The 27,542-nt window shown below is 43.8% G+C and overlaps 1 protein-coding gene across 4 annotated transcripts in view; it reads right to left on the bottom strand.

The window, feature by feature from the left end:
* The window catches only part of VEGFA (vascular endothelial growth factor A), a 31,450-nt gene extending 5,693 nt beyond the window's left edge, over positions 1-25,757 (bottom strand). The window contains exons 1-7 of one of the 4 annotated variants that reach the window (XM_042446454.1): positions 24,482-25,722; positions 16,647-16,698; positions 9,045-9,241; positions 6,717-6,793; positions 6,062-6,094; positions 2,689-2,760; positions 1,371-1,502 (exon numbers count right to left, since the gene is read on the bottom strand). In XM_042446454.1, the coding sequence (XP_042302388.1) occupies positions 1,371-1,502; positions 2,689-2,760; positions 6,062-6,094; positions 6,717-6,793; positions 9,045-9,241; positions 16,647-16,698; positions 24,482-24,547 (629 nt within the window). In that variant the 5' untranslated portion in view covers positions 24,548-25,722. Of the gene's footprint in view, positions 1-1,370; positions 1,503-2,688; positions 2,761-6,061; positions 6,095-6,716; positions 6,794-9,044; positions 9,242-16,646; positions 16,699-24,481 lie in introns of all 4 variants that reach the window. The other 3 variants (XM_042446455.1, XM_042446457.1, XM_042446456.1) reach the window with 3 other exon arrangements.
* Between the last annotated feature and the right edge of the window lie 1,785 nt (positions 25,758-27,542).

Here is a 27,542-nt window from a genome sequence, read left to right on the forward strand (position 1 = left end):
ATAATAATAATAATAATAATAATAATAATAATAATAATAATAATAATAATAAATAGTAATAGTTAATCGCTTCTCCTGCAAGTCAGTATTCTTCTCTCTGGCTTGTGAGGGAAGCCAGAAGCCAGATGGCAATAATCAAACAATAGATGCGATATCTGTGAGTTGACTGTTTCCACTGCTGTACACTGTGAATTACCACACAGTCCTACCTCCCAAGAGTCAGCATGGTGTAGTGCATTGAGCACTGGATTGTGACTCGGGAGACCAGGGTACAAATCCCACTTAGCCATGGAAACCCATTGGGTGACCTTGGGCAAGCCACACTCTCTCAACTACTCAGAGGAAGGCAATGGCAACCCCCCCCCCTCGAACAAATCTTGCCAAGAAAATCCCATGATTAAGTCAGAAATTACTTGAAGGCACACAAGAACAACTCACCTCCCAAAAAAACAGAATTCTAAAGAATGCTGGCTTATTGTGCCCAAAGGCAGCCAGTATATACATGGGAAGCCCATAGCAAGAGCAAGTTCTAAATAGTTGTGAATGGTGGACTGCCTTTTTGATGCTACCAGCTAGAGACAAGGATATGAAAGCAGAGCTTTGGGGCATTTCATTGGCTCCTAGCATATCTTTTACCATTTTGGAACACTTGTGATCTAGCCCAGATGCTTATTCATATATTTCACACCTTTAAGGACATTCACAAAACAGGAAGTAATGAAAGAAAGGACTGACCACATAGTATTTCCTATACGGGGCAAGCTATGTCAAAAGGAAGGGACAGAAAAGGGAGAGGGAAAACAGGAGAACTTACATGCCTAAACCTTACAGCTCAGTTTTGGGTGGACTCACTCCATAAGACTCAGTAGTGATTTTAAGGTCAGTCATGGTCTTGTACTCTTTGAGTTTCCCTTGCAACTTGAAAACATAAAGAAAAGGGCAATGTCTGTTCATGTAGGGCACAAGGGACTAGTTACATGGTGCAGCTGCCTACCAGATTATACATCTCGTTGCATACAAGTCCTTCAGTCATGGGGGCCTGGCAGCCAAAAATTAACCACCTTGCTACCCAAGAAGCACGTTCAATGTGAGCACCAACCTGTCACCAGCCTTATCAGAATGCAAAAAAGTCATAACTTCAGACAGGCAACACCAGCTTTTTCTATCTTCCCACTCCCTATCCTTGTCAAACTAAGGAAAGGAGAGATGATAGTACATTGGCGCCAGAAGCAAGCAAGCAAAAAACTTTCTCTCTCTCATTCACTCACTTGTGTGCTCTCTCACAGTGTGTTGGTGTGTGCATGTGTTCATATACTACACGCATGTGTGTGTGGGTATTTTTCCCCACTTTCACTCTTCAGGACACAAACCTGCAAGTGCGCTCGTTTAACTCAAGCTGCCTCGACTTGCAACGTGAGTCTGTGAATTTGCAGGAACATTTACAGGTCTGGGGATCTTGTTTGTACAAGTGCTTTCTCCTTTCTGAGCAAGGTTCACAGTGACTGCAAAAAGGCAAAAGGAAAGAGGTCTAAGCTACAGCGCTTTAGCGGGAAGAAATTTACACATGCAACACCCTAACACATTGAAGCACACCCTGCCCTCCACCCCTTCCCATCCCACACACTCAGCACTGTCCATCTAGAACACTGCTGGGTGGGTGGTGGACACTCCCCAAAGGTGTTCCAACACTTACTTGCAGTAGTATTATTTTTTTGTATTTGTTTTTTAAGGAGACAAACAGAAATGGGCTCTCTATAGTTGTATAAATCCACAAATCCTGCATTAGTTCAATTTGCTGAGGCAGATGTTGAGCCAGCCTCTTATGTTAATAAAGGTCTCTAAGCCAGTAGCAGGATACCCAGCGGCATCTCTTCCTACATGAAAATTCTTGTGAATGTCAACTGGAGTGACAGCTTTACAAAGAAAGGGCTAGAGGGAGGAGCCTAGCTCCTGCATCCAACTGTTCATATTCAGTTTATTTATTTATTTTCTTTAGGGAATGAATCAAGACAGGAGCCCATCCAAGGCCCCTCCTGCTCCAAACCTGACACCTGAGAGAATCTTGGCAATGCAGGATTTTGTGAATTAAAATAGGAGAGGCAGAAACAGAAGGGAAAGCCACCAAAATCCAGCAGAGAGCAAGAAAGAGGCAGAGTGTCTCATTTTTCCAAGTATCCTCTAATACCTCTCTGGTTAGTGTTTTCCTGAGATCTCACACACATACAGAGATATAAACATGCATGAATGGCAAGCACAAAGCCCTGGGCATCAACCTCTTGAACAATGACAGGCTTAAAATGAAAGCTGAGGGGGAAATTAAGGGAAGAAAGGAGAAGGGAAAATCACACCAGGGTATTGCAGGTGGCAGTGACAGCAAAACAAAATGAAGCCTGCCTGTCCCTTCATGATGCTGTGGCTTCAGAAGAGAAAGAGTTACATCACAAGCAAGAAGAATTATCACCACCACTTTATGCTTCTACTCTCAATGTTGCTAAGCTCCACCACCACCATCCCAGCATTATGAATGAGCTATTTTGGAAATGGGCAAAAACTATATTGTTTGTATGTTGTTGTTACATTATTATTATTATTATTATTTGTGTTGCAAGCAGCTGCTTTGATTTGAGGGGAAGTGATGGGAGGAAAGGGGGGAAAGGGCAGTTTACAAGCACATGATGCAAAACGTACAAGTTTTGTGGTTTATACCGGCCTCTCTTGCGCTTTCTCTTTTGACCCTTCCCCTTTCCTCGCTTTGATTTTCTGGAAGAAAAACAAAACAAAACCAAAAGCAGAGGGAAAGAGAGAGAGAGAGAGAGAGAGAGAGAGGAAAAAGGGAAAGGAAACGGGAAGAAAAATAGAAAGGGAGGTGGCTGCTTTGTACCCTTTGGAGAATAGAGAAGCACATAAAAGCAGGGGTGGGGAACCACTGGCTTCCAAATGTTTTTGCCTACAACTCCAAGTAGCTCCACTCAACAGAGGCACTGATTAGGGATGCTAGGAGCTATTGTGGTCCAAAACACCTGGAAGGCCAAGGGCTCCACAACACACACACCCCAGCATACAGAATAAAAGGCTTGGAAGGGGGTTGGGCCAAGGTGCTTATTGCCCTGCCTCACATACTAGTTTTCCCCATACAGTCTGCATAATTCTTCAGATGGGACTGCAAAGCTGAAACATGCCCTCCAATTAAGGGTATGCCTCAATATACCATTCTGCCACTTCCCCAAGACATAGATTCCCTCTCCACACTCAGGAAGGAAGCTTTCCAACAGGAGGTCTGGAAGTCACCAAATACCCCCATACCACAGATTATCCATTTCCAGCTGGAAAGAAACAATGCATGAGTTTAACATGCAGCACTTTTGCCCTTAGAAATCTCCTCTTAAGGGGTTCTACTCTGGCAGCTGGAAAGCAACATGTGGATCTATATTGTGATGGCCCAATAAACTGGCTCTCTGTTCCAAAGTGAAGAATACAGACTAGCCTTCCCCAACTTCCTGGCCTCCAAAGTGTCTTGGATTATAATTCCCAGAATTTCTGACCATCAGCCATGCTGGCTAGAGCTGATAGGAGCTGAAGTCCAAAGCATCTATAGAGTGCAAGACTTGGAAAATCTGGTACAAATGGCATGCATACATGTCAAAGCTAATATCTTTGGCTTCACTCTGAAGACCAGAATCTCATCCAAAACCATAAATTATTCCAGTCCTATGGGTAGCTTTCACAGAAAACAAAATTCAGAGCAGCCAGCCCTCCTAGCACTTTGTTTTTTAGACTGCCTAGAAATACTAAAAGAAATATTAAAAATGCAAACATGTAAGCAGACAATGATATAACAAGAGATCCTCTAACCAGAATTAACTGATGGATCAATCTCTTTTGCCTCTCAAGCTGCTACTGACAATATAAATTCTGCAGAATGAGAAAGTTGAATAAGGCAAGGCGCTTAGTTATCAGTCCCTAGGCAATGACACAGTGCCTTTCCTTACCAGGGAACATGGAGCCTCCTCCCTATTGCAAAGATGTAAAAAAAATCCTAATAAATACTCAAGACTTGTTTTTTCCATCTTTTAAATAACTCTTTAAAAAAATAGGAAGCTGTCTTTTACTAAGTCAGACTTTCAGTCTATCTAGCTCAGTGACCGAGAGCAGCTCTCTGGGTTTTCAAAAAAGTGTTTCCCAGCCCTATTTGAAGATGACCAAGATTGAATCAGGGATCTTTTACACTCAAAGCATGTGTCCTCCTATTCATCTATGCCCCTTCCCCATAAATCCTGCTTTTAATAAAGTGAACAGGCCTATATAAGTGAAGAAGAGTGCTCAACTTGAAGTGGAGAGAAGAATGATCAACTCCAAGTATAACTCAAGTGGATCTCTGGACGAAACCTAGAGGCTTCGCAAACGGTTGGCCACAAGAGAAATGTGCAATGAAAGGAGCAAGACAAATTCTGAGCAATCAAGTTTTGTAGAAAAACCACTGCAGGAGGGTTTTCTACCTCACTCCCAATTCCACCTCTTTCCCTCCCAATCTATCTCAATTTGATGGAAAGGAGAGGCTTTAAAGAAGGAGGTGGCTGATGAGTGTATCTGACAAATGTTTCCTGAACCATGTTCATGCCTGTTGACTAGTACACATTTCTTTTAAACACACCTGGAACACCTCTACAAGCCAAAAGTAGATTGATATTTACTTCATGAAAGCTTTCCACTAAATTTGACTCCCATCAATGACACACTCATCCAGAAGGAGGCCAAAAAATAAAAAGATGTCAAGCACAAGATAAATTTCAGCCTAATACAAACCAAATTGTCCCATGGGATGTGAGATTGGCAAAGCAATGCAAGCCACCCTAAAACTCAAGAAAAAGCTCAAGCGTGTAAAGTTACAGTGACAGAAGAGGGGGCTTTGACTGTGTCCCATCAGCACCAGTGTTCACTCAGTCACAGCACCACATTTGCACACCTTTGAGCCATTTTGGCACTCAGTTGATCAGTTAATATTTACAATAATCTGGAAAGAATGAACCAAGCAGCAATTACCTCTCTTAATCTCTATGATGGCCTCCAAAGTGAATTCCAAGGGAGAGGATTCCCTTGGAGCCATACAACTGGTAATAATATTATCGCCCTCATTTTCTATACTCTTTTTTTAATTAGCTTCCATAACAAATCAGAAACTGTCCCACTCATGCCTCTCAGAGAATGTTTCCACAATATAATTATTTTCTATAGAATTATTCCTTTAAGTTGAGTGAAAAAAGGGAAAAAAAACATAACTGCTTTACCTTCCAGAAAGATTAAAGCAAATTTCCATTTCACATGATACCCCTGGTCATGCCACTCCCCCATCCCCACTTACAGTCAAACATAACCTCCCCCCAACCTCTAGATGTTTTGGACTACAACTCCCATAAATCTCAACAAGTATGACTAATAGTAACAGATGGGGGTTGCAGTCTAAAATATCTGGCAGGAATCAGACTGGGAGGTAGCTGGGTGGTCAAGAAGCTTCATCTAAGTTGCTTTACTTGATGTGATTCTTCACAATCAATATGTAAAATTTATTCTCATATAAACGGTTGTGCATGCCTTAACTGGATCTCTATTTTCACCTTTTTCTATTGGCTACCTCTCCTACCCTGAGAGAAGCAGTAAAGCTCACATGCATAGCCTTGATGTTAGGAATCTAAGCAAGCCACTGTGAATAAACCAGCAAATTGTCATCCAAGCAGCAAGAAAGAGAAAAAGGCAATGTTTTCCAGCATTCACAGCAACAACTGTGCATGTAGAAGGAAACTGTCACCCAGAATCCATTCCAAAAAGTTGAGGGGGGGGAACATTCTGTGACTTCCTTGTTGTTCTTTACATAAGCAAGCCATTTCAAAATGTCCTCAGGCAGAAAAGAAGCAAAAGCCATCAATGCTATTGTCCACAAGGAATGGATTGAAATCAAGATGACTGATTTCTGTTGCAATCAGTAGCTTTTATTTATGATTATCAACAAAAGAAAAAGGAATTTGTAACATCAAGGGGGAGGACCCGCACAAGCCACATCACTTACTTTTCTTGTCTAATTCTGACTTCTTTCTTTGGTCTACAAGAAAAGAGAAAAGAAGAAAAACATAAAGAGACAACCAATGATAAGCAGACCTCACACTCACCCTTTAATCACCTCAGATCCACACTTGCAAAAAAGACCAGCCTCCACACCTTACAGCACAGGGGTAGGCCTTCAGATGTTATGGACTACAGGTCTAGTCATCTATGACTGCTAGCCTTGCTGGCTGAGGCTAATGGGAATTAGAATCAAAAACCTACCACAGTCATCAGGCTAGGAAAGACTTGCTTATGTTATTACAAGTGACAAATAAGGAAAAACATGTGTTCTCCATTCTGGTCACTCTAGTGTGTTTCTCAATGAGCTGTTGCATCAAACAGAACAAGTAAAATTCCTACAGCCAGTCTATCAACCATGTAAGACCTCTAATTTAAAAAATCTCCTTTGTCCATGCTTGCGGTCAAACACATCTTCCCATTCCATCAGACAGATAGACAGACATCTTCTGTCTCTCCCTCTTTCCACTCTCATTCTTGCTCGCTCGCACACATATACACACACGCACACATGCATTCACTCCCCCCCCCCCAAGATATACATCAGTGCAGTTAAAAAGTCATCTGTTCTGAAAACAACCATGAAGGTTCTGCGCACTCACCTGCATTCACAGCTACTGTGCTCTTGGAAGCTCATCAGGTTTATGTGCTGGCTCCGATTTTGTTTAATTCTCATAATCTAAAATGGAGAGTGGGGGGAAACAGGGTTGAGGAAGAAAGAAGACAGTGAGTCAGAATTACAGAATCTCTCCAAACAGACAAAGAAACAAGGTGCACAGTGGTAAAACTAAAATAAGGGCAAAATTAAAGAAAATTAGGATGCTTCCAGTCCATCTTTATGCCACTCACCTGAAAGTAGACACCACTGAAAATGGCTAATTAGAAACATGTAAAATTGTGCTAATAAGGTTTCTGATGTCATCAGATTTAAATTTAATTTGTTTAGCAGTATGGCGCTATCTCACCCTCCTCCTCAAGTAACATTTGCTACTTGCAAAGAACATGGCTTATGCCTCTTCACAGACAGAACTGAGGACCATTTTTGGAGGCACATTGGTACTAGAAGGTAAGTGTTAGTTTGAGGAGACATCATTCAAGTGAGGCAATTATAAACTCCAAGAGAGAGGATCTGTAGCAGCAATCTCACATTAAGTGCCTCTTCACAACACATTATGCAATGGAACATCAAGTATAGGGTTGCAAGTGTTTTTTCTAGCAATATCAGTGAAGACTGCTGTCCTTCTATGGTGATGCCAGTAAAAACCATGCACTAGCAGATGAGTTACTCTCAGTTGAGCCAGTGTGGTTCTAGTAAAGCAATGACATCAGATTGCTTCAAATGCCAACTATTTAGTATCACATGCTCAGTCAAGAGCAACCCTAGATCATAAACCCTTCTGCTCCAGGGCCTGCTTCTTAGTTTTGTGAAAAATCACACAAAGATGACACTGTAGAAATGATAAACAGCAAGAGCACAAACTTAACATGCAACTTCAGACTTCACCAAGGTAATTAGTGCAACTGGTTTCCTTGGAATCAACACAGCTACTTGTGGTCTTGGGTCTGCACCACAAAACCACACCATTATTTACACTCTGTTTTGAGAGGCCCAGTGTGGCATGACAAGGTGACATCTGTAAATCATGACTGTGGGTGCATTAGCCGTGTTGTTCCAAGCATGCAGGACTGGACTTGGTGTGGATCAAGAATCAGACGAACATTTCCAGTGCTGAGAGAAATAGATAAGAAGCGAGTCTAACAGAGGTACTGTCTGTGCTCTGTATGAAAAATATGCATCCTTACAGTATATTTGGCCTTAACTATTATTTCCACTTCCTTTCAGGACAACTACATTCAAATTAAAAAGAAGAGAATTGTTTATTTGTGACAGCAGCATTGCTCTTCCTATCCTTACTGTACCACAGCAATCAACCAGTTAAAATGCTAATATGATTGATAAACTTTGTTTTGGCCAGTTCTTCAGATCTGTTCATACAAGCTTCCTTTCTAACAGTCTGTTGAAGTGGAACCTGTGGGGTACAAAATACAGTAGCCAAAGCAGGCATTAAGGTGGAGCCAGAACACAGAGGTGGTTTCCTGATACACACCCTCTGAAAAGTCCACTGGAGATAAATGATATGTATTTAAATAGAGTTTCTTGGTAATTAATAGGTTCACTTCAAGATAACATACAAAATTGATTCTCTATAGAATCGGCATGAGAAAAAACACATGAAATCTCTCTGACACAGGGTAAGTGATATTAAGAGTTCAGAAAGAAAATTGCTTTGGGAACAATTCCCAGAATCCTCCAGCCAGCACAGCCATATTAACTGGGGGCATTATGGAAACTGTAGCAGTCCAGAAAAAGGCCAAATCACAGAACTAATGAAACCCGAGCAGAGCTGAAAGGCAGTGCTTTTTTCACAGCTAGCTGGTTCACTAAACTCAGAACAGTACTAAAAGCAATACATTTAGCTATGAGGTGCCCCTCCTTCTAGAGGAGATCATCTGAGGTGCCGTGAGGGTAATCTCCAGCTTTCCAACAAAACAAGCCCCTAGCAATAGGTGAGCCAGATGTCCCTACACACCTTCTGACTTCAGCAGCACCAAGAAGAACAGCCCGGGGAGGGGGTCTGGACAAGCCAAAAGCAGTGAATAGGAGTTATTCTTTATTCTGTTAGATGGGCCACTTGTGAGCCATTTCAGAGTTTGAGAAACAACACCAAATCCTATGGGATGTTTCCTCCTTTGTTCTATTCCCTGCAATGCAGAGTTGTAAACAATGTGTCCCTCTCCCTCCCTTCATCCCTCACCAACCACACACTATGCTAGCCTCAGCTGATGGGAGCTGCAATCCAGTATCTGGAAGACCATACAGTCTGGAAGACCCCACCCCACCCCAGCCTATCAGTTAGCCACAGCCTCACCTCCATAGTGACATTGTGCACTGCTGTGGGTACACACTCCAGTGCTTCATCATTACAGCATCCCGCACATCTCTTCAGGGGTACACAGGATGGCTTGAAGATGAATTCCACTTCATCAGGGTATTCTTGGAATATGTCCACCATCGTCTCAAGTGGCCTGCAGGCACTGAGATTGTAGACCACGAAAAATGAGATAACTACAAAAAAAGAGGAGATGGGAAAAGAGTTGTTTTGTTTTTTTGAAGTCTGACAACACAATCTTTAAAATATTTCAAGGCAGTGTAAAAACAGGGCCATAGGCGTACAAGCAAATGACTCTGAACTTGTTGCTCCTTTTACCTAGATGCCTCCCCATTATTTTAAGGGCTCATTGAAACATGCTGTCAATAAATACATTAAAGGTGAGTTAAAATGCACTTAAAGCCCAAAAAGATAGAGTACAGGGAGGAGAGTGCTGGAAAAGCAAGATAGGGCTGAATCATAGACAAGTTTAGTATTTTCCCTGACTGAATTTTAACCAACTTAGTTCCTGATATGTTTGCAAGGGAGGAACTAAATTGAACCACAAGCCCAAACCCTAAGAATCATAGAATCATAGAGTTGGAAGAAACCGCAAGGGCCATCCAGTCCAATCCCCTGCCATGCAGGAACTCTCAGTAAAAGGATCCCTGACAGATGGCCATCCAGCCTCTGCTTAAAGACCTCCAAGGAGGGAGACTCCACTACACTCCGAGGGAGTGTGTTCCACCCTTACTGTCAGGAAGTTCTTCCTCATGTTGAGGTGGAATCATCCAACTCAGTATCTCAGCTTAACTGCTATTTCTAGACATTGTTTGTCTCAGTGTCCTTCTCAAATGCACATCACCAGATACAATTGCCTAAGGAAAATGCTTCCACAGTGGGAAAACCACATTTTTCTGATATTCATCACCTGGTGTTTTGTCACTGGAAAATGCCATCCTTCCCTCAGCCAGGGGACCTATTGCTATTGCCAAGGCAGTGTGGAGAACAGTTATGCCAAGCATTGCAAATAGCTACTTGACACATGTATCCCACTCAAGAAGCCCTTCACATAAAATAAATGACATAGCATTAAGATTCCCCTTCCTGAAGCAATTCCCACCATTTTCTGAGCCTTTTGCAAGCTGTTTTGACTAGTTGGGCCCTTTCTTCTCCCTCATTCCAGGAACAGGGGACCTCTCCTTCTAGCCAAAGTCCAACTGAAATCAACAAAAACAATTTGCCATAATTTCAGTGCCGCCTAAGTATTGCTAACTTGGTCCAAGTTGAACCCATCATTACCACTTTTATCAGTATCTTTCAGTATATGGAAAGGCTATCATCATTAGACTTCTAGGATGAGCCACATTATCGTATTATAATTAAATTTTTTAAAAAACTTCCTTAGCAGCCAGTCCTAAGCTTTGCTTGTTGGTGGAAGACCTAACCTACCTTGGAAGGAAGTTCTATAGTGTAGTATGTGAAGAATGTCAAATTTAAATACAGTGGGCCTTTGGTATCTGCTGGGGTTCGATTCCAGAACACCCCATGGATACCAAAATCTGTCAATGCTCAAAGTCTCATTACATTAAATACATAGCATGGTGAAATGGTGCCACTTATATTAAGTAGCAAAATCAAGGTTTGTTTTCTAGAATTTATATCTTTTTAAAAATATATTTTCAAGCATTGGATGGTAAAATCCATGGATAAAAAGAATCAGTGGATATGAAGGGCCAACTGTACTTGCAGCCTTAACTGATTTTCACACAGATGTGACAGTGTGCTCAAGCTTCACTGCAATGCTAAGGCACAGACAAGACACACTACAGGACACCATGAAGAAAAAGAGCTAAATGCAAATATGACAAGTCCTGAAATTTCACAGTCTGCTTTCAAACACACTCTCCACAATATGGGATCCTGTCTGTTATTCCAGGATGTGGTGTACAGCTTATAGTGTCAGATCCAGGAGAACATACAGTATGCCTGTACCCTATACAGAGTCCTTCTGCAGTGAATGGTTGATAACCAAGTGTGATAACAAGCATAAACTGCTTGCATCATGGAAAAAACAGAAGCCAGTAAGCATTTCTTGGGAGTCCTGAACCTGTGACAAACTGGCATAAAGGTTGCTTTACTGAACTGGGTGACAGGCAGGCAGGGGAGGGAGAGAGAAATATACAGAAGCTGCAGGACTCACAGCTTACAGCTTTCAATTAATTGTGGAAAGTTAATTCTTGGTCATGTGGAGCAGACAACGGTGCCACAGTACTGCTGGCAGCAGGCAGAACTGAGGAGGAGCCTGTCTGGGATTTCTATGGACTACACATTAAGCTATGTGCCTATTTAAAGAGACAGTTACTCAAGAAGGAAAAATGTGTAATGACTGGCAGTTGTTCTCATGAATAGCCCACCCCAAGCCAACACACACACACGTGTTCCTTCCCTCCCTCCCTCAGCCCAGCCAAAGTCTGTTATCAGTATCTCCTATCCTTTCTTGCTTGGTCTGTGCTGCCACTGCCTCCTCATTCCCCTTCAGGGTGACCTTAACCTTAAAAATACAGCTGTCTACAGTATAAACTGGAGAATTAAACAATTTAGCACCTGGGAAATTTGCAGGCACTCTGCCACATAAACTACATTGCTGATTATTCACACCTTTCCTCACATTCAAGGGGCATGGAACCTGTCCATGATTTAAAAAATACTTTTTGAGATCAAAACATTATTATCCTGCTCTGTGTCTGTGTTTTTCAAAGGTGCCAAGGCCAAGCAACAAGAGACCCTGGGGCGGGAATATCTCAAGAAGCATTTCCTTCTATGGTGCAGGACAGAAACTTGCAGGTTTTCACCTGCACTGAAGGCACATGAGTTGGCTAGAGCACATAAAGTGGCAGCAAACAAGGAAGCAAGGTTTTTAGCTGCTGCCTCCACCAGAGCCTGGAAATTGGACTTTTCAACTGCAGCTCCCAGAATCCCCGCCTCAAACTAGAAGTGACTATGCTAGATGGGCAATTCTGAGAGTTGTAGTCCAAAAAACTAACATTTCTAAGATCTGAACTGGACTTAGATGATCTACAGAATTCTGCATATGGCTGCTGGCAGTCTTGCATATCTTTCATGACTTTTTTATTTTGTTGCCTTCAAATGCAAGGAAGGAAGCAGAATGAACAGTCTTCAAAAATCTTGATTTATGAGATCTGAAATCCTGATAATTAGGAGGAAAGGGAAATCATGCTTCAGTGCTTCAGGCCTCTCTCAATAATGTGTGGGCCCAAAAGTGCCTTGGATGTATGCCCAGCGTAGTACATTTTGCTTATTCCCTCTTTAATTATGAGTTGTCTGAGATTTAATATCTGAGTAGCATCAGACTTAGAATACAATGCACTTGCAAAGGTCATGTCTTTCACATTCTCACCAAGGTAACTTCCATGCCAATAGCAAAATTCATCATTCTTTTATCATCTTTTAGCAGATAAGCATTTAGGTTGGTGATGCCATCTCAGCAAGACATAGAATGTAAACCAAGTTGGAGCTCCCAAGGAAAAGAAGCAAGCATGCCTCTTGACAGATGCATGATAAGGTATTTGGACTTCAACTCATATCAGTTGAAGCCAGCACAGTCTGTGGCCAAGCAAGCTGGGACCTACAGTCCAACAATATCTGCAAGATCCCTGGCTCCCATCTTTCCAGCCTACTTTTTATTTGTATCTTCACATACAATGGCAGAGCTTCATAAACAGTATGTCCTGGGACTAAAGTTCACAGTGTCACACTGCTCATACTAGCTAAGCTAGTTGTAGTTTAAAATAATAATAATAATTTTCCCATGCTCTGGTTTAAATCAAGATGTCCAAACCTAATTCTGCAACTATTCCACCATATACCTATCATTCATTTTCTTGATATTCAGCTGTAATCATCATGCTCCTGATGACTGGTAAAAGGGGCAATCACAAGATACCCCTTTTCGACTGGCTGCTCCTTAAGTATCTGCACAGAAGCCACACCATTGTGACAGAACCCTTCAACAGAATATAAAAAGTAATAAGATAAGCTGCAGAGCCAAAAGCATACTTATTCCAACAACATCACCTTTGCTAAATAATTCCAGTTTTCAATATTCTGCAAACTGATGTCAATCACAAGGCTAAGGCATGATGGAAGCTGATGGGATAAGTACAAGTGATGAACCAGAACTCAAACTCTCAGTTCTCAGGCATGTGTCTGTAGCTAAACATGAGGGACCAGCCAGTACAAAGAACAACCTGATCCATAAGTGGTTTTCCTCATATACATACTGGAGTGGGAGGGAAAGCATTTTCCTATGAAAGATATGTGCTTATTTTGAGGAAGGGTCAGTTCAGACAACTTTGGTAGCTCAAATACCTCTGCGTGAAAAAATGCTGTACATCTGCCACCCATGTTGAGACGACCCAAATAAATAGAGCCTATGCACCCAACAGTTGTATGCACTGATGAAAACAACACAATTGATCCTTCCAACCAAAGATTTTTGACCTAAATGTATAGGGCTCTATTCAAAAGGGATATCCTCTTGTGAATAGTAGAAATGAAAATGGCATGCCAGGCCTGTGCACAGAATTGGCTGAGATCTTCAAAATGTCATCCAAACTGGCCCTCCAACTTGTCATACTCCAAAATTGTGTGGGATGACAGCAGAGCAATGGATGGTCTATAATAGCAGTGGGAATCATGTAGCTTTCGAGATATGGTGGGACTATAACTCCTGGCATTGAAAGCCCCTGGCTCTGTTAGTGAGGGATCCTAAGAGCTGCAATTCAACAGCATCTGGAGGGTCAGGCAATTTCCCACCCCTGGTCTATATCTAGAAAATACAACTGGCTATTCTCAAGATGGGCTCATTTAATCAGAACCTACCTGAAGACAGCATAGAACTGGGGACAATGGAACAAAGTTGCCAACCATTCCCAAACCAGTACACTACATGTTAAAAGAATTCCCAACATTTCCACATGCAGCCCAACACATCTTAAGGAAAGCTGGCAATTGGGAAGAAAGGCCTAAGGATCTAATAACTGCTCAGAACTGACCCCTTGCTGTTCAGCTGTAATTCCCAGTCTTGCTTAGACTGAAAGTATTCTCCCATTCAATGCAAAAAACAAAAAACATGGAGCAAAAAATGTTCAATAGTTTAATCAGGAAGAGGAATCAGAAGACAATGTAAAATGGGTGCATTGTTACAAACTTGCTCTCCTCTAATCTTCTGGCAATGCTCGACTAGTCTACTAAGCCAAAAATACTTTCTTCAAATTGAAACAGGCCGTGGCAAGATGAGAGGCTGCCCCCTGCTGCCCTGCATTACAAATAGCGACAAGTGCCACTCCCTCTGTGTCCCAAAGTAAGCAGGGGACATTAACATTGCCAAGAGTGGTTTTTCACTCTGCAAAGGTAGAAAACATGTAGTAACCTGGAGATCTCTAGGATGGATGGTGACTGTGCTGCCTGAAGGTTCAAAGTTTGCCAGAGCTAATCCCGAGTTGGAAGCCGTGCAACAGGGATTGTGAAACTGATGTCCTGACAGAGGAAAAGAGCAAGCCTCCCACAGGTGATTCAGTCACCTATCAAAGGAAACTCCACTCTGTTGCTTTACTGAGTCCTCCTCTGACTCCACCTTCTTGACTATGCCAGTCCTTCTTCATGTATCTCTCAGTGAACAAAGACTTTCAAATGCATGGCTGCACCGCACTAAAATCAGGACCATAAACATCCTGGTCCCTCATGCAGAACTGTAACAAAACTAGAACATCCAAAGCACAGCTTGGCAAAGTTACTTTTGAATTACAACTCTCAGAATCCCCGACCCAGCACAGTCACCAGTACCTATTCTGAGTAGATAATTTGGGAGTTGTAGCAAAAAAAATAATAACTTTACCAAGCTTTGCTCAGAGTACAGTGCATATTCCATTCACCAGTAATCCCAGCTTTATTAGACTATGCTCTCAAAATCCCATTTTGTATGCAACCGATGGTCTCAAATAAAGCACATGATCCTATGCATGCTTACTCAGAAGCATCTTCCACTACAGTATATCCAACAAGGTTTACTTCCAGTTAAATGTAGACCAAGTGGCAGCCTTTTAAAACAATTGAGGCCACCACCTCCTGATAATTCTACTGCTTTCAGAATACAGTGGTACCCCGGGTTACGAAAGTAATCCGTTCCGCGGAGCCCTTCGTAACCCGAAATCTTTCGCAAGCCGAAATTGCCATAGGCGCTAGCGCTGGAAGCCGCGATTCCATGTGAAAAAGCGCCGAAAAGCACCAAAAAATTTTTTCGTAACCCGAAACAGTTTTTTCTAATGGATTTTTTTCGTAACCCGGAAATTTCGTAAGGCGGTGATTTCGTATCCCGGGGTACCACTGTAGAGGTGTTATTTCCAGGGAAACTATCAGCTCTTATTTCATTACTCAGATTTACTAATACCATTGAGCTTTGGAAAATTCAAACACTGACTGATAGTTGGATACTTTCTACTTTTGTATCTGAGCAAAACAACCAGGGTCAAAGGTGAGGGGTAACCAGGCAATAAAAGATGCTAAACCTTCCTTTGAAGATCACAACAAATTCCCAACAGTTATTCATTGTGGGTTTCAGGGGGTGGGTGAGTACTTTTTAATTAACCCAAAAATAAAAACTGCAAACATCCTGGACACTCAAAATTATATTTATGTATTTATGCATCCTGCCTACAAATCATTATCATGTTTTAATTGTGAGTGTTTCTTAATGGGAAAAAGCACAATACAAAATACACTGAAGCTAAGAAAGGGTTAATTTTGATTACCAATGTCAATAGTATTTCCCATTGTTTACTTTTGTTACATTCGTGTCTTGCCTTTCCCATGAAAGCAATGTACAGTTTTCCTCCTCTCCACTTTATCCTCACAACAGTCCTATGAGGTAGATTAGAGGTAGATTAGGCTGAGAAATAGAATGACTGGTTCAGAGTCAAAGTGAGCTTCATGGCTCAGTGCAGATTAAAACCTAGATCTCCAAGTCCCAATCCAACACACTAATCACTAACTTTTCCTGTATTTATATGTCTGTATCAGGTGAGGAACTTGAACACTAGTGGTTCTTGTTGGACTATGGGCCTGAACAGAAAGGCCAAAATAAAGCTACTTCAGGTCACTTTGGAGGTATGCTGTTTAAATGACACGTGCATCTTAAGAGGCCAGAAGCTGCCCCACAGCTGTGCTCCAGTCCTTATGCTTCCGGCCTCTTAGGACATAGGCATCATTTAAACAGCATACCTCCAAAGTGACCTGAAGCAGCTTTATTTCGGCCTGTCTATTCAGGCCCTATGATACCATCACTACTGCCATTGCTAGCTGGGAATGATGGGAGCTAAAGTACAACATCATATGGAGTGGCACCAGTTCCTCACCTCTGATACGTATCATCCAAAACAGTTCTTACCTACTTTCCAGAAGGTGGCAGCAGAAATGAGGGTCTTTCTCAAGCCTCATCTCAATCCTCCTCTTCCGTAACCAACCTTTTCACTTATCCTCACTATACCAATCAAGTATACAGATGGAAGACAAGCCACTTACCTTCACTGTGTTGCTTCTCCCCATTCCCCTGGGCAGGAGCAGCCTGCGATAACTGCAATGAAAACACAATATCAGTCAAAACACAAACTCAGTACCTTGTCTCCAGATGCAATACTATCAGACAAGAATCTAAGTAGATTTCTGCAAGTCTAGTGTGAGGCAAAATTGAGACAGTATCATAATTTGGACTATTATTGCATGGTGGTAGTTTGCCTGTTTTCTTTTATTTTTGTCCTTCATGAAGTACTCCATGCTCTAAGTTGTATTCCACAATGTACTTCTACTCACTGGTAAATGAAACACCCAGAAAGAAACAGGCCTGGATTCTGAACAGAACCACACTGAAGAGTGCATTGTATAGAACTGTGTGAACATATCTGCAGTATTTTTGATGTGCATTTCTCTGGTTTCCACAGTGGAGCAAATGCAGGGAAGTTCTTTTATTTTCCCTCAGTTTATAATCACAATGGACTTAAAGCACTGTCTGTCAGACATGAAATAATGTATGGGTAAGAGAAAGTTAGGCTTTACAGCCTCAGCACAAAGCCAGAAGCATGTGTCTGCTCTGTGTAAAAGAAAAGAAGGAAATGCTACTTTCTTTGGACTACAACTCCCAAAACACACTAGTCTACATTGTAATCCAAAAATTAACACTAGGACCTTTTGGGGAAAGGGTATTTAGAAAGCTCTCAGCAGTAGTCACTACCCTTATATTAGTAGACAACAGGTCTGAAACTTGCTACTCAAAGGCATTTTAGATTATTAAGGTCAAAACAGAAAGAGCAAGCCTGAACTGACCAGGGGAGGAGGGTGCCAGAAGAGAAAACAACTTTGGTGACCTTCTAGTGCTGACATGACAAATATGCCATGAGATGTGTGCAGGTTCCTGTTCCAAGGAAAATTTTTCAAAGTTACAGTACTTAAAAAAAGAGAGAGAGAGGCTGCCTGTTACAAAGCACTCTGGTAGAGTACAAAGAGAGCAGGCAACACAACTAAAGGGAATCACAATCCAGTGTTTCATACAGTATCAGAGGCAAATCCATTCACATATTATTGCACGACATGGGGTAAGTGAGGAGCACATGAAAAGAGCTTTAGTGGGCCAAGCCAAGGCCAAAGGCCTTGTGCTCATAGTGGCAACCACATGCCCCTGAGAAACCAACAAGCAGAACAAGAGTACTAAGCACTCCCACACACATATGCCCCAGCAACTGCTACTCACAAGCATAGCACCTCTTCTCCTGCAGGCAATAAGCAGCAACTATTTGCTCTAGTGTACATGAATTCTGAGAACGTCATTGTACTATGTCTCTCTACTGTAATTATTCCTAAGTAGACTTTAATGCTGTAGAGATCTTCTTTATTTTATTTTTTTTTTTTAAAAACAGCTTTTTAAAAACTTTGCTTTCTTCTTTTTTGTTTCTTTGCTTTTAGATGAACCATTAAATGGTAGGGGATACATAATTTCCCATCCATTTTCCTTTGCAAATCAGTCACTCCAGGAGTTTGATACCTGCATCATACCTCATGGGACCAAGAAATGCTCTCTATCCCTAATTATGAAAGAACTGTATAGAATGAACTGACCACATTTTTTAAAAAAAACTTAAGACAGCATCTTCAACTGTCTTGATTTGCCAGCCAAACATTCTGTCTGCATTATATTAAACATTTGGGAATAAACTGGAAGCAACAGACAATTTTCTTGATGTAGTTTTAGTTGGCAAATTCCTATCTCAAATGGGAATTTAGTCAGAAAGGCAAGGAAGACAAGCATAGCTGGACATTAAATAGCCATCTATATATTTTTGACACATGTCAGCCCCTGCCCAATACTAATAATGGTACACAAGTGGTTGAATTTATCTAGTGATAAGAGAATGCAGGCAGGGGTGCATACCATATATACTCAACTATAAGTTGACCTCATGTATAAGTTAAGGGCAGATTTTGCAGCAAAATTATGGATTTTGATATGACTCATGGATAAGTTGAGGGTAACACCTAGGGGCATGTAACAAAGGATGAAGTAAAGAAAAATAATGCCAAAGAACCTACAAATTTCTGGCAGGCATAACTGTTTTTGCTCACACTAAAGGCTGGATGAAAGAGAGAGTAGAAGGAGGTAAGTGCTTCCAAGACAGATTGCACTCTTGCCTTTCACCAGGGGATGGTTTCCTTTTTTATTTACATCAGCCCATGAATAAGTCAACCTAGGTTTTGGGGGTCACTTTTTTGACTAACATTTCTAGATTTATACCTGAGTATATACAGTATATTTACATGCATTTTGTCCCCCATCTTTGATGTGCTGCTATCCTAAAAGTACCAGATGCTGATCTTGGAAGCTAAACAGGGTTAACCCTGATTAGTACTTAGATGGGAGTCAAGGAATACCTGGTGCTGAAGGGAGAGAAAGGAACTAAGAAAAACACCTCTGAGAATTTCCTGCCTAAGGAAACCTTGTGAAATTAATGGGTTCCCCATAAATAAATAAATAAATAAATAAATAAAGTGTATCTTAATTGTAGATTTATTTTTTTTTTGTAGATTTTATTGATATTTGCTGTGAACCGCCCTGATCTATGGAAGGGCGGTATAAAAATAATAAATTTATTTATTATTTATTTATAAATCAGCAGATGACTTGAAGGCACATGCACACACTGATATGCCTCCTGGTCTTTCAGTTTCCACCCTAAATTCCTCTCCTCAAGTAATTTGAATGATGCCTCTGAGTTGGCTAGCCAAGGTCAATAATACAGTTGCACTAAAGAGAGAAGAGCTTCGGTCCATTAGTGTTGCCAATTCTGATATGCAAGCAATGTGTCAGAAACCATCAGTGGGTTACAAGTGTCACAGGTGGCTCCTCAGAGCGTTGCAGAATCAAAGCTTCAAAAGTTGTTGTTTTTTTTGGGGGGGGGGGCTACAACCGCGCCAACATGGCCTGTCTGAGCAGAAGGCAAATCAGAAACAGCGCAATAAAGGCTAGGCCTCAATTCCGAGTAGTTAAGCTGCTCAACTCCCACTTGATGCAAATGGAATGTATGTGGTGGCCTTCCCTAGGCAGAATCACCTGGTCCTGAAAGGAGAGCTAACTCAAGCTGGCTGGCTTCCTCAGTAAGAAAATTTGGCAGCTAGTGGGCCACAATGTTACTTTTTGAAACCAAGAACAGTTTTCTCCTGCCCCCCCCTTTCTATGCATGAAGGTCACGGCAACAGCACACAAACAAGATAGGGGAGGGTAGAAGCTACACCTGACCTCTGAAACCACCAAGGCCAATGGACAGAATGCAGCCACAAATATGGACAAGAGAAAAGCCTTCATTGTGTCTGAAGTTCAGACACAAGGCTCTCTGGTGAGACAGCAAGCTGTCCCTGTCAGGCAGGTGTCCACCCTGTTCACCAACCTCGCGTAATGCACGTAGCCTTTATGAGCAAGCCTCGAGTGGCAGGTTGTTCTGAGACTCTTCCAGTTTATGATCAACACCACACCTGTAACAAATGTGATCCCAAGCAGCCATCCCACAGGAGCAATCCAGCAACACACAAATATTTCTAGCAGATCCAGGGCCCTGACTGTGAAAGCAGCAAAAATATATCCCTTTAAAAACTCCAAAGTCCTCTTTAGAGAATTCTGAATCAGCTACAAGGTTCTAGTTACTTTTTATCTAAAATATGTTGCTGAGGTATTTTTGCAGGGTTTCTGACTCTACTGGGTGCCTCCAAAATAGCTTCCCTCCCCTCAACTCCCAAGTTGTTCAAAATGGAACGAAAGAAAGAAAATATTCAGGAAATCCTTCAGCTGCACTCTAGCCTAATGACTCCGTGCTGTCTCAGAAATGTCTGAAAAACCACTAGAAACTATTCCAGAGAGCAAAGTGGGATTTGCTATGGTATTTATTTATTAATTTGAACTATGTGTCAAGGCTAGGCTGAAGAGTGCTGATTAGCAGAGTTCACAGGGATTATATCCAGGTATTCTCCTAAAAAGGCCTGCTGCATCTGTTGCTCACACAATGACAAGCTACGCATTAGCCATCACGTACAATATTTTCACGGTATTGCTCATGCCATTTGCCTTTGGATCTAGGAGCTATTTATACAGCAGTGTCACCTTGAGTCCACACCAGAAACATGAAGGTACTTCTCTTGCCTACACTGCTGAATTATGTTTTCTACATCTCACACTTCTCAGCTAATCAAAGCAGCAGTGCTTAGGTGGAGGGCAATCTGTCCCCACATACTTGGAGCTTTCTTATAACATAAGAAGGACAACGGGGAAAGGTGGGGGGATCCCCATTTCCAAAAGACAAAAAAAGGCCTAGTGCCCTTCTGAAGGTCATACTGCGTCTCCTCGTCTCCTTTGCTGGCTTGGGGGTTTATTCACTGTTTCTGTATTATGAGATCTTTCCATCCCATTTCAGATTTTCCTGTGACATGGATTCTGCCTCAGAAAAATGACAGAGCAAAGTGGGTTAACAGTAGAAAGAATGCTTTCTTTAGGTTCTGAGATAGCTGCAGGTTGGCGAGGGGAGAGATTTTGTTCTTGAACCACACTAAACACTAACTCATGCTTTACAACAAGGTGCTTAATTCAACTTTGAAACAAGGAAGGGAAACAGTTAATCCAATAAATTACCACACACACACACACCCTACTCTTTCACATCATAACCCCCCTCCTCTCACCTCCCCCTAATCTCTGCAGCCTCATTAAAAGAGCTTTGTAACTCTTTAGGACTGGAACAAACAATCCAGCCACTTTGGGAGGGCCCCTGGGAAGTGAGTTAAACCCCTTTCCATCTCAGGTGCTAAAAAAGTCTACTCAGAGGTTTCTACTTAAAAACAGGGCTTGGCTGCAATCTTTTCCCCATTGTATATGCAAAGAGGAGAAGAGAGAGAGAGTGATCAGCAATCCAACAAAGCAGCTAGAGGGATCTCTGCCATGGCACAAGACAAGATGAAAAAGATGCTTAAAGCTGTTCAGAAGGTGACAAGGAGATATCTAGGGAGCACTTTGACTAGAAAAGTTTTATTGTTGTTTTGGTTGCAAGGGCACCCACTGTGCTCCACCAACTTAGCATAAGAAGCAGGATGGTTAAGAACCGTCTCCAGTGTGGCCCAAGCAAGAGGCCAGTGGCTGAAAGATCATTAGCAGTCTAGTCACAGGCTCTTGTTCCCTCCCAACCCCTTCCACAGTGTTTGATCTTTGCCTGGTCCCAGTAGAAATACTTCTTGGGAGGGGAAGGAGATCTGTAGGTTAACAGTAAAAACCAAACACATGCACAGACCTGTCCAAGACCTTGGACCCAAAATTCAAATCCTGCTCTTTGAGCCACAAGGGGGGGTGGAAGACAAATAATAGGAACTCAGAAGGGCCCAAACTTGTAACTTGACAAGTTTGGACCAGATCACTGTTTCCTTCTTCCCACTACAGTCAGACTTCCTTGACTCCAAAGAAAGCCGACTCAAAAGCAGCCGATCACCAAGGTAGGCCAGCAGGGATGGTGGTGAAAAAGCCCACTACTACTGACAGTCCCATCGTAACAGACACCCTATGACCTATGGGAGGAAATCAACACCCATGTTTCCTCTACCAGATCAGGAGGGATTTTTCATTGTCCCATTCTAACATGCATAGACTCCTGTCATGACTTCACCTTCACTGAAAGAACCTGATAACAGGCTGGACCTTCCCTGCATTTGTTTAAATGCACCACGACACATTTCTGGTTACAGCTCTTCTGCTCTCTCCCAAGTGCAGCTTTACACTTAGTGTGCACAGACGCTAGTGATAAGCATGTTTATTGGCCTCAACAAACACACAGAAAGGCAGGAGGAAATTATCCATTTCCTTCTCTTGGGAGAAAATCTTACTTTGTGCCACAACTGCGCAGTTTGGACTGGCATTCCCGGTACTCCTACAACTGTTACACCACACCACAGCGCACAGTCCACACTACTCTAGTACAGTCCTAAAGAGCTGTTACTGGTTAAGCATTTCCCCTCACTGACTCAGGAGGAAACGCATTTTCCTACACATCTCTCTCTCTCTCTCTCTGTCTCCCTCTTTATCTCTAGCTATCTTTTCCCAATCTCAGAGGAACAATTTTTGTACCCCCCCCCAAAAAAAACCCCACAGATACAACACCTAACATTGCAAGCATGCTGTTTCGAGATGACTTTGAAAGCGAGCATAGCTCAGACTAGCCTCCCTGGAGAAATTAAGGGGTCATTCCCACTGCAGTTTGTGCCAAAGCGGGATTCAGGGCAAATGACTTTCATTCCCATCTGAAACCGCTTCCAATCCTCATTGGATCGATTTCAGGAGAAAAGAAGCAGGGCAAACACAAATAACTTGGGTTTCTTGACACTACTTTGGAAAGGGGGGGGTTGAAAGACTTGATTCTGAAGCGTGCCCAATAAGAGTCACACTTCCCTGTAATGCACAGCCTAGAGTGCTTCTGTCACTTGAAGAGCACAAGCAGCCTAACAGGTTAGCATGGAAACATCTGACACCCTGCTAGACAACCTCTGAAATGGCTCCTAATTCAGGCCTTACTTTTAGTTGGTGCCAAATAAAACAAAGCAGGTAGCAGGTTCATTTACATAGGGTAAACCCGCCCCCAGACTGGAGACTGGAGCCCTTCCGTATGTGCCGCTGCTGGCTGGGGGTTATGGGAATTTAAGTCCAACACATCTGGAAGACTCCAGATTGGGGAAGGCTGGCATAGAGCGTTGTTCCTCACGCTTGCGGAGGAATAAGTGTCAGTCTACACTAACAACCATACACAGCCAAACACCTTGAATGAACCCCTACCTACCAGAAAGCATGAACTGGGCACTCAGGTCATGCTCTCAGACTTACTGTAAGTCTAGGCTCCTTTGTTCCAGAGCTTTTAAACAATGATAATAGTAATAGGAAATGAGAGCCTGCCTGGCGTAGTGGTTTGAGTGCTGGACTATGAGTCCAGAGACCAGGGTTCGATTCCCACTTGGCTGTGAAAGCCAACGGATGACCATAGGGAAGCCACATGGTCTCAGCCTCGGGGAAGGCAAGGGCAAACCTGCTCTGAACAAACCTGACCAAGAAAACCCCATGACAGGGTAGCCTAGTGTCACCAGAAGTGATATGTGGGGGAACAAGCAGGACAAAAAGCCCCTGGGTGATATTTTAGGGAAGCTGTGATCTCCACTTCCCCAGTAAAACCCTCCCCCTCTCTTGGGAAGGGAGCAAAGAGCCCGAAGGCGCTGAGCGGAGGAGAAGGAGCTCCTATTTATGGGAACTCAGCCGGGTCGTTTCTTTGGAAAATCGATCTGGAAGCCACACAGAATCCATTTTGTGGTCTTTGATCTCTATTTGCTTTTGCAAGCCAGGAATTTTGAACTCTGGTCGGTAAACCTGCCTCTAACTAACTAAAGCAAACAGGGCCCAAACCCCCCTTTTGCAATGTCAGGGCGAAGGAGGGAGAGGAGGAGGAGGAGGAGGAGGAGGGGGAAAGGAGGAGAGCAGACCAGGGAAGAGCAGCATGTGCGCTGCTGATGCAAGAAGGCAACCCGCTTGGCCTGGCCAGGCTCAGCAAGGGAGGGAGGAGGAGGAGGAGGAGGAGGAGGCTGCAGCCACATTGCAGAAATAACCCGGTTTGGCGCCACTTTCACTGCCCTGGCTCTTTGCTATGGAATTCTGGGAGTTGGAGCCCCGCTCTGGGCCCCACAACAAACTCCAACTCCCAGAATTCCATAGCAAAGAGCCAGACAAAGCAGTTCCAAACCGGGTTATTTCTGCAATGTGGCTGCAACCTCTCTGTGTCTCCTGCTCCCTCTTCTCTTACCTTGGCGTTGTGGCAATAGAGCAGCGCCGCCAAGCCCCAGTGGATCCAAGTGAGCAGAAAGTTCATGGTTCCTGAAAGGGAGCCGGGTTCAAGTTCTGGCACTCGCTGGGGACTCCGCCTCCTCCTCCTCTCCTGAGAGTCGGCACTCTTCTGCTCCTTTGGGCCTCTGGGCTCCAGGCAAGCTCCTGGGAGGGGAAAGGCAGGGACGGAGGGCTCCGGGTTCAGCCGTCCATAAGCCCGGCTCCCGAGGCGGCCCTTCCAGAGCAACCCTTGCCTTTCTCCCTTCCTGCTCCTCTTCGCCCCACTCGCTCAGGGTCCTGGGTTCAAGTTCGGGGCCGGACCTTTCCGAGGCAAATCCCCAGCCGACGACGACGACGACGACCCCGATGTGGAGCCGACTGCTCTTCCCTCGCTCCAGCGCCCTGCGGCGGGCGACGAAGGACAAGCGGAGCCTGGGGGGGGGGAGCGGGTCTTTTAATGGGGGGATGCCTTAAAATAATATTTATTTTTTAAAAAATGGAAAATTAAAAAGAAGTTCGAGCTCCGCAGAGAAGTTTCAGTGCATTTCCCCCCAAGTCCCTCCGCCGCCGCCTCTTTTGTGTTTGTCCAGCTGGAGAAAGTCTGCTCCGTTTCTTCCAGAGAGGATTCCCTCAGCCTGGGAAGGGGAAGAAAGGGGACACAAATCCCCCTCCCTGAGAAAAGGGGGAAAGGAAAGGACTCGCTCTCGCTCTCGGGTCTCTCGTTCTGTTTTGGCGTTTAAAATATTAAAAAGACAATCTCCCAATGGTTCCTTGAGGGAAGCAGCCCTCGCTCTCTCGCTCTCTCTCTCAGCAGAGGCTCCCTGGGGCCATCGATCCCAGGCCAGGAGGAGGAGGACTCGGGCAGCTCTTCCCAGCCAGGCTTCTCCTCCCGGTCGGCTCCTCTCTCTGTGTGTCTCTCTCTCGGCCGCCCTTGGCTTCCTTGTCTCCTTCCCAGAGAGAAAGAGGGAAGGGGCACTTTGCGAGTCCTCTCTCTCGCTCTCTGGCCCTTGAATGTCAAGAAGCAGCAGGCGCCCAGCACTGCCCTCCCGGAGCCCTGGCGGAGCGGAGCGGCGCTCGCCTTCTTCTCCTTCTCCTTCTCCTCCCGCTGCTCTCCTCCTGCAGCAGCCAAGCGATGGCTTTCCCAGCGCCGGAGCAGCTTTTCAGGCTCTCCGAGTCCCCTCCTTCCCGCCTCCCTGGCGGCCTTCACTCCTCCCCTTTCGCCCTCCGGCTTCATTAGCTGCACCTCGAATTCAAACACCCTCTCGGCCCCCTTCGCAGGCAGCCAGGCCGCCCTCTCGGCCTTCCCTCTCCGCCTCGGAGGCAAGCAAGGCTTACGGGGGGGGGCTGGCCCGACCCTTAGGCAGGAAGAAGAGAGCCCAGGGAGTTCCCGCTTTTCCTCCTCCGACAGGGCGGCAGGGTTTGGGGAGGGTTCCAGAACCAAAAGGGCCCGGACACTCAGAGAGGCCCAAATAAAGCTGCTTCGGGTCACTTTGGTGGTATGCTGTTTAAATGACACACACGTCCTCAGAGGCCAGACACAGCTGAGGCATCACAGCTGAGCTCCCGCTCTTAGGATTGGAGCATGGCTTTGGCAGGGCTTCCAGCCTCTTAGGACGCATGCAGCACTTAAACAGCATACCTCCAAAGTGACCCAAAGCAGCTTCAGTTCGGGCCCAAAACTCACCTTTTTCTGGTCTAAAGAAAAGATCATAGAATTGGAGGTTGGAGGATAGCAATACCAATAGCAGCTTCATTTATATACTGCTTCATACCACCTAAGCAGTCTCTAAGTGGTTTACAACTGTAAGCTAATTGCCTCCATCAAGCTGGGTACTCATTTTAGTGACCTTGGAAAGATGCAAGCCTGAGCTGAGCTTGAGCTCTGGTTGGTATTGAACTCGCAACCTTGGGTATTGTGAGTGAGTGGCTGCAGTACAAGCATTTAACCACTGCGTTTTCTGAAACCCTGTTTGGCTTTATTCATGAAGTGTTGTTGAGCTATGTCTTTGGAAATCCACTGGGTGACCCCAGGCAAGGCACACATTCTCTCATCCTTGAAGGATGGCAACTCCCCCCCTTGAAGAAACTTGCCAAAGAAAGCCTGTGGTAGGTCCGCCTTTGTTGCTGTGTGCCTTCATTTCCGACCTATGGAAACCCTATTGTAGGGTTTTCTTGGCAAGATTTGTTGAGAGGAGGTTTGGCCATCGCTTTCCTCTGAGGCTGAGAGTATGTGACTGGCCCGAGGTCACCCAGTGGGTTTCTATGGCCGAGCTGGGAATTGAACCCTGGTCTCCAGAGTCATGGCTTAAACAGCTACACCACACTGGCCATAAGTCGGAAAGGAGTTGAAGGCACATGACAAAGGAAGGTGCTGATAGGATTCCTCTGCCTCCTAGGCTAAAACAAGGTGGCTGGCTCTGGGTGCTACACATGGAATATCATGAATCAATCTGCCTTGCATGCCAAAATATCATCTGCTACTCTAGGCTTCCTTGGTTTTGATTTCCATTCCCCCTTTAAAAAAAAAAAAGCAGGAGCACAGGGTTTGTTTTTTTCAAAAGCCCATTGATATTAATGGGAAGCAGGGCATGGGGTGTCATGGGTTGCTCTGTCTTGGAAGCCAACATATCATCAGCTACTCTTAGGTCTCCTTGCTTGTGATGCCCCCTCACAGGAGGTTTTGCAAAAAAATAGGAACTCCCCAGGAACCTTACTCATTTGCATAAAGTAAGACAATATCTCACTGAATGCACCCATTGTCATTACTACTGCTATTATAGAAATATATAGAGTCATTAAAAACATAACCATAGTACAGAAGTGGGCATGTGCCCCCCAAAAAAAGGTTTTTGTGGCCCTCATCAGTTCCAGAACCCAGACTCGCCTTTTTCTGGCCAAAAGAAAGGAGGTAAACTGCTTCTCCTGGAAGTCTCCAGGTGCAACAATTTATTTTTTTAAATAGGTTTCAGTGCTTCCCTCTGCTATGTAACATCAACAAATACCCATGTGAAAACTAGGCAGTTCCTTACAACCACCTTCAG

Source organism: Sceloporus undulatus, chromosome 1, assembly GCF_019175285.1.
Source record: "Sceloporus undulatus isolate JIND9_A2432 ecotype Alabama chromosome 1, SceUnd_v1.1, whole genome shotgun sequence".
NCBI classification, from domain to species: domain Eukaryota; kingdom Metazoa; phylum Chordata; class Lepidosauria; order Squamata; family Phrynosomatidae; genus Sceloporus; species Sceloporus undulatus.